The 15234-nt window shown below is 37.9% G+C and overlaps 1 protein-coding gene across 5 annotated transcripts in view; it reads right to left on the reverse strand.

Moving 5' to 3' along the window:
• The window catches only part of LOC126368360 (cadherin-86C), a 245490-nt gene that overhangs the window by 10054 nt on the left and 220202 nt on the right, over positions 1–15234 (reverse strand). For all 5 annotated transcript variants that reach the window (XM_050012281.1, XM_050012280.1, XM_050012282.1 and 2 more), the window contains 7 exons: positions 11706–11896; positions 10111–10231; positions 9213–9336; positions 8262–8345; positions 7174–7299; positions 6235–6393; positions 5522–5627 (listed from right to left, as the gene is read on the reverse strand). In XM_050012281.1, coding sequence (XP_049868238.1) covers positions 5522–5627; positions 6235–6393; positions 7174–7299; positions 8262–8345; positions 9213–9336; positions 10111–10231; positions 11706–11896 — 911 coding nt within the window. The remainder of the gene's footprint in view (positions 1–5521; positions 5628–6234; positions 6394–7173; positions 7300–8261; positions 8346–9212; positions 9337–10110; positions 10232–11705; positions 11897–15234) is intronic.

Here is a 15234-nt window from a genome sequence, read left to right on the forward strand (position 1 = left end):
AATTAAATCTCTGAATGACGATCACCACGTGTCTCGTTTGGGGAATTTATATTGCGTGGGTCACTTATTGATACTAAACAGTAATTTAATTATCATCATCTCTCTAGCATTATCCAGCTTATTACAGGGTCGGCTTACCTAACCTGAAGATCTGACAGGTCCGGTATTTTACAGAGGCGACTGACTGTCTGCCTGTCTAAACAGTAATTTCGTGATATTTACAGCAAGTATTTGACATAATTGAATTGAATTTTATCATAATAAAGTTTACAACAGGATTTGTAATTTTTATGATTCCCAATCCGATTTAAGTCGTCGTCAAATTATAAATAAGTAGTTTATAAGGAAAGAAGAGTTGAAGTTAAAACACAAAAAGACAAAACAAACACGACAAAGAAAAGTAAATAGGTTAAGTGAAACAAAATACTTAAACATTTATGCCAACGGAAATTGAAGTGAAAGTAATGGGTCTCAATGACAAATAAGTAACGATTTTGCTTTACCCAGAAGATATAATTTCAGAATCGCAACAATTATAACAAGTGATTGATAGCCAAAACAAACCTTAATAATTTGCCAACAGGAAGTAATTTAAGATAAAACTATGTAGTGCATAATTACACTAAAATTTAATGACTGCAGTTAATTGTGTTGCTAAATGACAAAAGTTTTGCTTGAAATGTGAAGTTTTGTTGCAAATTAGCTTTGAATCTGATAACTTGTAGATATACTGGGTCACGCGAGTCGGGTCAAGAACTACGAACTGAGTGATAGGGAGCCGGAAACACTACGGAAGTGTCTAGTAGCTGGTCAGATGATATCTTACGGAACTAGACCACCGGACGGTGGTAAAAAAACAGCAAGAAGGGTTTATGTTTATGACTCAGCAACGTTGTAGCTTTAGGGTCAGCATATTGCGTTGTTTAGGGTGAGAGTTATGTTGGGGATTTATGTAAATGACATTACAGTTTTCAGGCATATCGCCAATATGTGTGATTCAGCGTGGAAAGAAACGTAGAGAACTTTTGTTTCGAGGCACTTAAAATTTTGTTGCAAAGTAGTAAAGTAGATTTTATGTAAATAGACTATAATTTAGATTTATGGGATAAGAATATCTGGGTGTAAACTTATTTTAAAGTTAATATTTAACAGAATTTTAGAAGATCTCTATTTCTTGACATCCGTAGGAAAGAAACAATGAATAAGATCAGCAGGTTTTTTCACGATCTACGTAACAAAACATAGTACCACGCCTGTATCTAGGAAGGCAGAGATGTGTGGTATATACACCTTCTCCTAGCCAGAATGAGTCCCATGTAATAGGGGACAAACCTACTGCTATTAACCGGGCACAAATTCTGGAAACCACGTGATATTAATTACGACCCAAAACACGAATTCAAACTCATAAAGCACGGTCTAAATATCGTGTTTCTGTTTTAATTTTCGGAGTCTTTTTAAGGTACCCTTTGTATACATGTGTGTTTATGATTAAGTATGTTTAAGTACCAGCCCAAAAGTCACGAGTTTCGTGATTTGTTTACGAAAATCTCAGTTTTGTGCCCCGAATAACCCTCGGCCAGTCGTTATAGTGGCACTGACCTGCAGGTGGAATGTAAATGAATAATCTTTGCGGAAAATTACGCGTAAATAACTAAGGACAAAACAGAACTATAATTTTCTACGTTTTGTACGTCTATGTAGGTCGTAGGTATTATGTTCAAACTCAGTCATTAGCATTTTTGTTACTTTACTATGTGAACTATATTTCAATATTTTGTGGTGCGAATTGTGTTAGGTTATGCCTGCAGTCATTAGCGCTTAGTGGAGTAAAGAGCCTAGGTGTTTAATCCACATCTGTTACTTTTTCACGCTCAAGCCACTGTACTGATTTAGATGAAATTTGGCGTGGAGATCATTTGAGAACTAGGAAAGAACATAGAATAGTTTTTGTACCTAAAAATACCCCCTAGGAGGATGAAAACGGGACGGCAAAAAAAATCGCGGGCGCAAATCTAATAGTTTAAAGAAAGCCGAAAGTTGTTGAAAGGAGATGCGTTACCAAGGTACCAAAATGAAGCTAGCTTAATATAGTTTACTATTCTACAGACGTCTATCTAAAGTGTCAAAGAAAGTTTTCCCAAAATATAGCCCTAACGAGAGTAGCGAAAATGAAAAAAAAATATGCAAAACTTACAAAATGAATAAAGTATAAGAATGGCGTCAACATGTTTATTGAAAGAACAATAAAGGAAACCTAAATAAGCATACAGGCGAAAAGGCCATAATAGGCGGGTCCACCCTACACAAATGTTTGCCCTCATTTCACACTGAATGTTACATAAAAGCGGTTGCCATTTACAACATTAACATTATGAGGTAAGCGTGTAAAATTTTAAGTTCACTCGTGAAATGTTTTAAGATTTTCGAGTGATTTATAAGTTTAAAAAGGACTTATGCGTTGACGACTTCTTTTAGGATTGACAATTATTAAAAAAATAACACTTTTGGTAGGTATTGGAATCTCGGGCAAAACAGTTCCCGGGTTCGATTCCAGATCGGGCCAATATGGGAAGGACGTGATATACGATCCTGCCGATCCGATTACTCTAGCCATACTGGCGGCCAATCAGCTCGAAACAACAAGGACTCCGATACCGACCCCACCGGCGTTTTCGACGATTTCCTTCATTCAGCACTTATCGATATCGAGATCGACCCTAACGGATACTAGGGTCGATTAATTCTTTCAAATATTACCCTCTCAGACGACACCCTGAATCGAGGACCGCGTCCAAATAGGCACTGTCTTAAATTTCGTACCGGTTAAGAGCCCTTGCCGCTCCCCATTTGCCCGGGCCAAGTAGTTAAAAAAACGTGGAGCAGCAGGTATTGACAGAAAGTACATAATATTGATAACCTCCTTCTCTTTTGAAGTCGATTAAAACGATAATTCTACTTAGAACCTCGCTTAGAACCTTACGTTTACTAATGTGTTTTACTAATGTGTGATACATAATAAAATATTGATAGTTTCTGTCAAGATATTGTTTTGGTGGCGCAATATAGGTAACTTAGTTATATGAAAGTAATAAATATTTCATAGACTAGTAAGAACATAATATTTTTACCGTGTCATAAAGTTATGACTTATGAACATTACAAGTCAGTTGATTACATAAGATTACTAAATCTTTTAAGGGGCAATGTATACGTTTTTACAATAAGATTCCCATTGACATTCAGAATTTGCCTTTCAACTGCTTTAAGACAGTAGTTAAACAAAAACTTTCCAAAAAAGGTTATTATAAAGTTAGTGATTATTTAGAAGATATGAATGCATGGGATTAACTGTCTGAGAACTGATATTAGGCAGCTAAATTACTCAATTGTATATCAATATTTTATGTTTATTTTTATTTTTTTAAAGAACGTCTAGGGCCCTGTGCCGAGGTTTTTCTTGCAGCTTCTTTTCCCCGGCTATACAGGTTGTGAGAAGCTGCAGTAGTTTTAGGCGGATGAGACGTTCGTTATGTAAAAATTGACGATTCAAAGTGTAACTATGTTACCTACTGAATAAAGATATTTTTGAATTTTGAAATTTGAATTTTTTTTGAATTAAAGGAGGTTGAAAATCTAACAATAAAAAACTATTTACTTTGTTACTCACTTGTTGAACGTGAAAAGTAACGAGGGACTTTCCAGGCAACGTTCTCTAATAAAAAATAGATGGCGCTGTACAGAGTTGGATAACAATTCAAGGATAACAGACAAAAGCATCTTTTATCTTTGTTTTTAGGTATACATTACGACTCCCCCCTTTTAATAGACTCAGCCAAAATACATCTTCCACCCATTATTATTCTGATCAAAATAATGAACAATAAAGGGTGCAACATAATTCAATACATATCAGATTGTAATATCAAGCAACAATATTTTTATATATGTTTTTGCTATTATCCTTTTGACTAATTATGTACCCGAGTAATGAGTATATAGGTCTTCTTCATCTATCGTGTGGGTTGTGAGGTGGAGTACCAACCTCATCAACCCTGGTGTCAGGGTTACTATTGAGCCGCCAAAGGCCCCTGACATGGTTTATTTAACGACTACTTACTTGCATGCAAGTAGTAACCGGGACCAACGGTCTTTACTTAACGTGCCTTCCGAAGCACGGATCATCTTACTTTCGCACAACCAGGTGATCGGCCTGTAATGTCCTAACCAAACTAGGGATCACAAAGTGATTTTTGTGATATTTCCCCACCGGGATTCGAACCCGGGACCTTCGGATCGTGAGCCCAACGCTCAACTACTGGACCACGGAGGTCGTTAACCGAGTAATGAGAATATAGGTAATTATCACATTAAATCTGCAGAGCCTCATGTATATTGTTTTTGACGAACGTGACCAGAAAAGTTCGTCACTATTATTATTGTGAAAAGTATGTTATTAATGTGAAAAGTAAGTGATCTTATTATATCCGTATCAGACAGTACATAGTACCCAGTACTCACCTAATATTCGAATATACTAGGTGAATATAATCGTTAAATTGATAGGTACTTGGGTTTTCATTTCCTACTGTCATTCCCTCAACTTGACAGACTTTCAGAATAAGGAAATGAGAAATTTGGGCATCGTCATCGTACAGAATATCTGCGTGACGTCATCTGAATGTACGTGCATTGCAGAAACTCAAAACACATGTGACATTGCAATTTAAAAAACTCGGGGGGGATTGTTTGACGATTATACACGTAAGGTCTTGAATTGTTAATTTATAATTGTATTAATATTTAATTTGTAATTATAACATAATTAAGGTATTATACGGGTATATTGTAATTTGATTAGATATTATTTGCAATTTTATGAAATGTTATTTTTATTGCTGTTTTAATAAATTATTATTTATTAATTTAAAAAAATCAAATAAAGAATTATTTTAAAATTGGGTATTTGTAATTTTTTTACATATTTTGGGATATTATAGTCGTGAGTCTATCAGTCTGAGATAACTAATCATAAATCAACCTCATTTTTCTTTTTGAATTATTTTCGAATACTAATTGTAAATTAAGAAACAATGAGTACGAAATTTGACGGCTTTTATTGATGACGTCATACCGCGGTATTTCCATACTAATTGACGTTTCGTAACAAGTGCCATATTTGATAGGTACTTACCATATTTGTTATCAAGTAGCCTATTCCCCTTTTACACTAGGTACCTACTAGTATTGGGCTGTGTCCTGGGTAAAACGTTTTCCTATTTAACTTATTTATAAATTATAATAAAGCTAAACGTAAATGAGCCCGACTTCACGTTTTTCAATATCCTTTTTCATACACATAGTAATTTCAAATCAAATCAAATCAAATATACTTTATTGCACACAACATACAAAACAAATTAACACAATAATTATTTAAATTAATTTCGTGTTTTGGCGTTTAGTAAAAAGTAACTGATTTGAGTAATTGGAAACTAGTCTAATTAATTTGAAAACTCACCTGTAGTCTCATTGATGTTGAAGAACGGAGTGAATGGATTCCCCTCAGAGACGAGACCGTATCTGATCTGGCGAGGCGCTCCTTTGTCTCCATCTTCAGCTCGGACCTTATAGACAAAGACGTACATTTATTTAATAACAATAACATTTGCTCTCTCTCTACTCCATCTAGAGAGATATCTCTGTGTCCATTCCTCTCTTTCTCTGCCTAACGCAACGGGAAATGGCCATGATCTCATGTATGTGTATGTACTGAACACATACATAACTAGTGATGGGAAAGACCGACACGTTTGTCGGATGCATCTGGATCGACGGGCACGGGTTGTGACTCACTGGGTGCCTCATGACGGTTAAAGACGTCGATGTAGATACCATAAATTATGATGTGATGACCGCAATATAAGATAGATGACGCAAGTCGTCCAGATGTGGAGAAGAGGAGATGGGGCCTACGCCCAAAGCTGAATAAGTGATGGGCCACAATGATGATGATGATGAATATACCTTATTATATTAATATTATTTATTATATTAGGTATATTACATGATTATAATGATGAATATACTTTATCTATATTTATATTATAACCTAAAGGTTGCTAGGAAGAGTTTACTTCTTTAGCAATAAGGTTGCCTTTTATACCATTTATTTTTTTATGTTGTGTAGTCGAAGTTCCTTCCATACAATAAAGTGTTTTATTATTATTATACCTTGACAATCATATCTCCAGGGACCACCTGGCGCGGCAGGTGGGTGATGGGTGGCGCTGAGGTGAACACTGGAGGCATGTCTTGAACATCCTGGACCACGACCACCACTTCTATGCCTGCTATGTTCCTGGTGTCCTTGCCTAGTTCCACGAATGGGTCCTATAGAAAATAATTATAAGTATAAATAAATAATAAATTATTAATAATATACTATATTAATATAATTATAAATGTTACTAGTTTATGGCAGGTCCCTTAAGTTTTATCATATATTTTGGTTCCTAAGTTGTAACGTTTAGGACTGTAGATAATTTGGAAAGCGCATGATCATACCTAATTCAGAATATTTTAATTAGAATTACACATATAGGTAAGTACTTTCCCTGATGACTCTAACACTAAACTGTAGTATACTTTTCTTCCTGATCTACTGACATTTTAGTCAAGCAACTTTTAAAGAGGAGGGATCCTGTTCGTGGGTATTTAGTATTTTTAGAACTAATAATTAATAACTCAGGAATAAAAAAAAATATACATAAAAAACTTCTCCTAGAATTTAATTTTATCATAGATGTCTCAGACATAAATGTAATATTTCATTTAGATTCATGCAAACTAATCTAATCAAGAGATATTTTAATTTTATTGACCTATAAAGAATTTAGATTAATCCGTTTACTTCTAAAGATAAATTTAATGCGTCTCATAAAGGTGTAATGTTTTAGAGGAAACATGAAATGTGTAATAAAATAAACAAGAACTGGTAAGGCACTCTAAAATGCTTATGCTAAGTTTTAAACATTACATTAGCCTTACGGAGAACTCGTCCAGATAAGCGGAGCGTAAAAGTTTTGGTAAGTACACATTAGAACGACATTTGCAGAATTCCTTCTGTTATTGCGCATAAATTAAGCGTTTGTGTGTAAAGACATTCCTTACCACAGCCAAAAGAGTTAAGTGGTACATCGACTGCGCCTCGAAGTCCAGCGGCCCCACGAGAAATATCGTCCCCTCAGTATTTTCCGTGGACACCCGACGCTGCCTGATGGCGAAGAGCGGCGAACCCTTTAACAAAATTTATTAAAAAGGTAATTGCAGGCACTTACAAAGAGTAGAAAAAGTTGTAGACGCCAGCCCACGTAATAGACGATACGCTAAATTGCCGTACATGTAAGGACAAGAGCATCATTATTGTAGCATTTAAGTGGCCGATAAAACGACCTTAGGTTACGGGTGCCTAGCCATTCTCCACGGACTGTGAGAAATTTAACACGCCTCGGGTCCTCTTAATGTCTGGTAATTGTGCAACATCATCGACCGGGAGTCGCGAACTCGCCCAACCCATCTCATTGGATTACAATGGAATACATTTTGAAATACCAGAGGAATCTAAAGCACTGAGGGGGCAATTTAATCCAAATCTCCAGATTACACGATAATGGCGGATTAAATCGTAGTTGCTGCATTTTTACCGGAGTTCACAGGATACCTATTTATCAGATCGAGGTCTAAATTACGGATCGTTATTGCGCAATTTAGCGTGCTTGCTTATATTTCAGCACTTGCTTTGAAGAATCAGGTAATTTGTTGCAATAATCGGTTATGTTAATGAGTAAAAAAAACTGTCACGGATACGCTCGTAAGCGCAACGAGGTCTCCGTTTTTATACTCATAAGGAGGTATTAAAAAAGTGCCTTTTGTTTCCGTCGTTTAATTCGAAATGCATTTTGCAAAGCTGCAACATGGTTACAAAACATGGACACTTAACTTTCGCTTCCAAAAAAAGATCTTGCAGCTGGCGCATAATTTTCTTCGAACCTTCCCATGTGAGCTCAACCACATAAACCTTTAAATGGATTTCGCAGACGCTATGAGGATACGTCAACGCGATATCGCGGTGAAAATGAGCCCTATTAGGGCCCGAGCGAAACTTCATTATGTGGTTACAGCAAAATGCGTGTCGAACACGAAGCTACTAAACTGAAACCCTCATTAGACCCTACGATTACAAAATGTAAATTTCTTACCCATAGCTCTAATTCCAACGGTTTTGGCGAAAGAGGATTCTTCCGCGCGATCACAATTTCGAGATCTGTCCCTCGTTTCGCATCCTGTAAGAGAATTTAAATGATTGCATGAATAAATCCTGACAGCTCAAGATTTTGCAATATGGCCCTTTGGGGATTCGTCTTTTGCGGCGATAGGTGTGTCTCAGAATCCGGTTCGGTTTACAAAACAACAAATGCATTATCGCCGTCATCTTGTAATCGGATCACGACATTGAGTACTGAGTTTCGTGTACCAAGGGTATGATTATGTGCCTTTCTAATACAATGCTAGTCTTCCGTCCTCGGAGGAATACCAACGATTCAGTTTGCATATTTCGTAATCCCTTGACGTTCAATAGTGCGGCAGTTCATTCTAATATTTCATGTAGGGAGGGGGTTAGGAAGATCATCATAATCAATCATGACGCATCACCCGGCAGGCGTCTGACGTCTCATTTGTTGCTGCAAGCTATATATAATATAATAACACGCATTAAGGGACAGGTGGTTTTTACATTATAGGATGTGAGTTCAAACTTGTGACCTTTTGTGTAAGTGAAATGCATGACGTTGGAGGACATCTCAAGGTCGTCCACTTTCAGAGGTTGAAAATAGCGTTGATTTTAATAAATTATACTCATGAGTGATAACGATACTAAGAAAAACAAGATAGAAAAAATCTGCCTCAGACGGGATTCATATCCGCACAAGTAAGTGCTACTAAAACAAAAAAATAAAAACATTTTAGTAACAACGATGTATGAAATAGTTAAACTCGAATACCAAAAAATATTATTATGATATTGTAATAATATTATGTATAATTGCAAAATAATTATGTTACTCGAAAAAAGTTATTGTACAGAGAATAAAGTAAAAAAATCTTTTCAATTCGTCATCGTTAACTTGGCGGAGATCAATATACCTTACCTCGGGCACCAGAATGATCCCAGGCTGGTGTGGAAATATGGTATCTCTGGGGGTGGTAGCATTGGTGGCAGTGATGGAACAGGCGATTCTGGTGCTTCTTCCTCTGGTATTCCGGACAGACAACCTGAGCAAAAAGAAAGTAGACTTTCAGTGGCACAGCACAGTAGGTATATGCTAAACATAAAAGTAAACACACTAATGGAGTAGGAAATCAAGTAATCAGATAATAAGTTGAAGCTCCTTTTGATACGATGAATAACTAATAATATTTACAATATAAGATAAGTTCACGACTATATGCCAATAGGGGTAGTCAGTGGTACATCCATCGTAAGATGAACTAAGTACTCACACTTCACCGAGTATTCTGTTAGACCAACGTGGTAGAGGTGAGTCGTATTGCCGTCTGTAATGGTTGGATGGTATGTGATTGTTGCTAATGGTGATGAATAAAATCATAGCTAAAAAACAAAAATGACGAATCGTGTAAAGTAAATCCTATATTAAACTTGATATGACATTGTTAATTTTTATGTCACTTATTGAGGGTACCTCGACATCGCGCTTTTCAAGAATGACTGACGTTTATTTGGATATCTGGAACGATGCATTGCATTTTGTGCATTTTATTTAGAAATCAAGCAATATTTCGTTGCTGCAGTTGTGAATATATAAATGGCAATACAATTCGATATACAGAAATATATATTTACGTGAATACTGTGGATAAGGGCAAATAATTTTATAACCATACAGGGAGTAAGTCAAGTGCACATAGTGAAGTCGGTTATGTGTAGAGGGCGTCCAACAGCACCAGCATAATGCTCCCCATTTGTCTCCCAAATACTAATTGTCTTTTGAGGAAGTCACGTCAAAAAAAGCGATGGTATTTCCTAACCTGAAGTCCACATAGCGGCCGGGCTCCAGCCTTCGAAGGAGGATCACGTTGGCTTGGCAGACGGAGTTGTAACGCGTGCAAGGCAGTGTCTCGATGCCGATGTCCAGACGACCCATTTGACCTGGAAGATGAGAGTGGTTTAGTAAAATAATGTATGGTTTGAAGAGTAGAAACTTGTTTTTCGTACCTCACAACTGGTAGGAACCAAGGCCTAAAAAGGCGACATTGAAGCAATTCACCTAAAAAGAAATATCGTAATTGTCATTCGTGCATATAAAAGTGAGTGCGCAATGCCAACAAATATCAAATAGCAATATTGCTTTTTCAGACTAATTGCTTGAGTGTGGCCATTTAACCCCCCTGGTATCTGATATTTAGTATTTCAGTTTATGAATGCGACATTTTTTCAAAACGTCGATTTCATACAGTTAATTCGATCATACTGTCGATTGTCATAATCATTAGGGGTCCTTGATGCAAAAATATAGCGTGGAAATACAATTTTTGACTTAATGTTAATCGATGTCGTTGAACCTTAAACAAAAGGTGTCTTTAAAAATGCTAAAGGATAAAGTTTTGGGTAATCCTCGGTATGTATTGTGTGGACCTCAATGGCAGAAATTAATGAATCATTGTCTGTTATTTTAACTAAGGTGGCATATCGCGCGCGATCTATGTGAGTTCTTCTTATCGTGTGGGTTGTGTGTTGGATTACCAACCCCATCAACCCTGGTGTCAGGGTTACTATTGAGACATGGCTCATGTAACGAGTACTAACTTACATCAGTAAGTAGTAACCGGAACCAACGGCTTAACGTGCCTTCCGAAGCACGGAACATTTTACTTTCGAACAATCAGGTGATAAGGCTGTAATGTCCTAACCAAACTAGAGATCACAAAGTAATTTTTGTGATATGTCCCCACCGGGATTCGAACCCGGGACCCCCGGATCGTTAGCCCAACGCTCAACCACTGGACCACGGAAGCCGTATGTGAGTTTAATATCTCCTTACATTATGCTGAAGTTAGGTAAAGGTGGTTATGAAGTGGGATTTTTCACACAAGAGACACAATATTTTAGCTTATAAGAAGATTGATTATATTGTTCGCGGACGCACATACAGGTGGTTTTGGCGGTTATTGCTGTCGTGCGGAAAAAGGTAGTCTTATTTTTGAGTCATCTGCATGGCAGCTTCAACACCCTAGCTGTTAAGCCTGATTGTGGAATGCTGAGTCACTGGACAAAAATGTATTTTTCTATGTAAAGTGTCTCAGAACAAACCAAAAATATAAATTTTCAATACTAACATATTTATAAGTATCACTAACATCCAAATATGGATGTAATAATGTCTGAATCAATGGCAGCCCTAGGGTGGTGCGAACGGTGCGACCGCACCGGGCACCGAAATAGGGAGGTGCCAAAATCAACAAGATTGATCCACTCTTTCCGGCATCCCCGTATCTACAGCGGAGCAACTGGGTTTTGTATTTTGACGGGATGAGAGGCGTCACTTTGAGGTCTCGCACCACCTAAATATTTTCCTACCACTAGTCTGCATGAATATATTATTCTTATTAAAACGAACTCTTACCAATGAGCTCAAAGTGCAGTGGATAATCGAAGTCAGGGTCGGAGGCGCGGACGCGGTAGATGACGGAGCCGACCGCAGCGTCAGCTGGCACCAGCACTAACCGCATCAGAGTGCTCGGGTCGAACACGGGCTCGCCGCCGCTGGCGCTCCATACCACGCATAGTATCACCAGAGCCGTGCCAAACGTCATCCTGTGAACAAGCATTTTTTTTTAGAAAATCGTCGTCTCCCTATTTTTCACAGGGTCCACCTGAAGATTTGACAGGTCCGGTTTTTTGCAGAAGCGACTGCCTGTCTGAAAATGTATTTCTCGGGAATGTGGATTTCCTCACGATGTTTTCCTTCACCGCTGAGCACGTGATAATAATTTATGATCCAAACATGAATTCGAAAACCGATTCGAAAATCATTGGTTTAGGACTATGCTGGGATTCGAACCTGCGACCTTAAATTGAGAGCGGTCTACCAACTGGTAAGCGTTCTACCAGGGGCCTGTTTTATAAAACTTACAATTGTAAATTACAACGACAATTTGATGTTCATTACGTAGCTAATATGAAACTGCAACATATTCGTGATCACACACTCCGCAATGTACATCAAATTGTCATTGTAATTTACAATTGTAAGTTTTATTAAACAGGCCCGAGTTGGTAGAACGGCTACCTAAAAACTTAAAGTGGAAATGAAATCTAAACAATATTTGCTCGGAACGACTTGAACCCGCAGCTAAGTACTAGAGTATAAGCATGAAATAAAGGATGATATTGCAGTATAACGAAACTTAAGTTATAGATTTAATTATAATTATTAATAATATTAATTTATTGAATTGATGTGACATGATAATGCATGATATATAATTTTAATTTGTATACCTGAATTATAAGGTCGAATATGGCGGACATCCTAGCTATAAGATCATTTTCTACTTACCTATATTCTTACAAATAAAGCACTTTGAACTTTGAACTTTAAAACTTATACAACATAACAAACTTATAATATACTTATATATTTTTATATTAATCATCCTACAGATACAAGTACCAACTGCTTTACCTGCACCGGCTTTGCTTATTGGTTATGCTGCTTTATTTGAAACTTTTTCAAAAAAGGCTATATGCAATTTATTTCACAAAGAAATCTGCTTATAATGACGAGCTGCGGTAGCTGAATGCGATTCTTTTAAATTACCTAGGGAACACCATTCTTACGAGGCCTATCTTAATAAACTCTTTTGCATATCAATAATAAATTATCTGCCTACTATGATCCCATCTATATGACGGCTTCTGAAAGCAGAACCAAGAAACTCATCAATATCCCGAGTTTCGTCAAAATACAAAAAACCTATTTAATAGTATCCATTTTGCAAATGGCTATCTCATTTTATTTACAAAGATAGGATTTTAAATCTCAGCAATGTAAACCCTGGCCTTTGTGCATAAATTTCATTATGTTTTTTCAAAAGAACCTCTGTAATTGAATTTCCAGTTCCTACGTCGACAATGGACACTGGAGTCTCCGCGGGTTTGGACAAACGAAAGTCAAATTTTATCGGCAAAGCCTACATCGAGCGTTGAATAGACCCTTTGTTACCCGTTCACTTACCTAGCCCGTGCTAACAACCTCTCAATCAAAGCTTGTAAAGTACATTTCTCGACAGCTTCTTAATCTAGGAAATATGGTAAAATCTAGTTATCAGTCGGTGTTGCCAGGATATTCACGGGATCAGACGTGCCGACCGCAGACTAACCCAAGTTGCGAAAGAGAAAATTGTGTTATGAAATCATTCCACCGCTTCTGTGCGGAGCAGGAAGCCCCGCTTTATGGCTTTGCGGATAATAACTCGTTTAAGAATTCTATCAGCCTTCTTGGGTTTCCTGTTAGAACCTCAAATTATGTCGAAGATGTGCACTCAATCGGCTTCAGGAATTCCAACGCCAAGTTATGTAATCTCACATAATTCGTAACCAGACGATGTACTGAAGTAAATTCGCTCTGAAGTGTCTTGTTGGTGTCTTATCTCCGTTGCTGCAGTTGTGTTAGTAACAGACAACTAACAAGTTCACTGGCAAGCTAACACGGAACAGTGCCAGCAACTTAAAAACTTTTCGGATGAACAACTCTGAATAAATATCTAATGAAATTGATACTTGTTTCCTCTACCCCATCAATTCAATTGAATAGTGTCTGATGTAGGTAGTGATTCCAAAAGTCATTATTCAGTAGTAACTTATTACCTGTCAGTTGAAACGTTCAAGACTCAAGAGTACTCGACATGGGTCTTGTACAATGAAAGACGAATGTGGATAGCAGAAGGCGCCTAGTCTCTGATTTACCGAAGCTTCACGCAGTTATAACCGTCGAGGTAGAAATATGTGGATAGGGTTGTCATAAGCGCCTCGTTAGGAGCAGTGTCTGCGAGTACTTTAAACATAGCGCGAATCGTTGAATGGTCTCCAATGGCCATTGATCAGAGTAAATTCCTCGATTCCCGGCGAGTGTCTACTCCTACGCACGCCATATCCTTTGATTTCTAGGTCCATGCATCAGCAACACGTTTCCGGCTGGCGCCGCAAACCAAGGTGAAATATTTGTCTGACGCGAGCAACCGCCTGCACTCTAAATCTTGTCGCGTGCTTACAACCCGCGCTCGAACACAACTATACATTACAGGTTATATCCACTACCAACTATCGACAACATCGATACACCGAGTTCAAATTGTAATTGCACATAAACTGTAGCACCAATAGCGTAATGTGACACTGACGACTGAATGCTCTCTATTTCATTCGTCCAAGCATTCAAACCCATCGCTAGTAAAATACATTCCCAATAATTTTGTTACATTTAAATCATCATAACCGGCATTATAATGGTCCTTTCGAGAAAATATGGGCCTACATTCCCATCTTAGGCGCCAATTAAATCCGTTTTGACCCGACAGAAAACCAATTACTGCCATTCGATCAGTCGGAAAACCAAGGGAACGTAATTAAGGGATTATTATCCCGGGGACCCCGCGAACCGAGTTCCCTCTTAAATCATCCAAGACACTTCGTTATTCCAGACGTTAATGTGAGCTTTTAGAATAGTCGTGCATATTGTGGAATAGGAAATTTATTGCTTCGATTGTAGGCCGCGCATTAACAGAGCGGACTCGTGCTGAAATACATATCACGTTGCCATAAAAAGTAACGAGGGGTGAAGTCGGTACTCCAGAAATGGTTCGTGTATCATAGTGGAATATCATCTGTCATTGTTATTTATGTTTGCAGGACTGCAGATAGGGGGAGCAGGGGCCGCGGGGCACCATGCGCGGAACAGCGGGAGATACGGCAAAAATGGCGGGCGCACGATGTCGCTGGCTGACCCCGGCCTCGGCACATAATAAAGCGTTGTTCCCTTTTGGTCACGGCTTCCCATTACCATAACGCTAAGTGTGTGAGGAGCGGACGTGTCGGTGGAGCTGATAGCCCATTCGCCGCGCGCTTATTATAAATTCTAATACAGAATCTCA

The sequence above is a fragment of the Pectinophora gossypiella genome, chromosome 7 (genome assembly GCF_024362695.1).
Source record: "Pectinophora gossypiella chromosome 7, ilPecGoss1.1, whole genome shotgun sequence".
Lineage (NCBI taxonomy): Eukaryota > Metazoa > Arthropoda > Insecta > Lepidoptera > Gelechiidae > Pectinophora > Pectinophora gossypiella.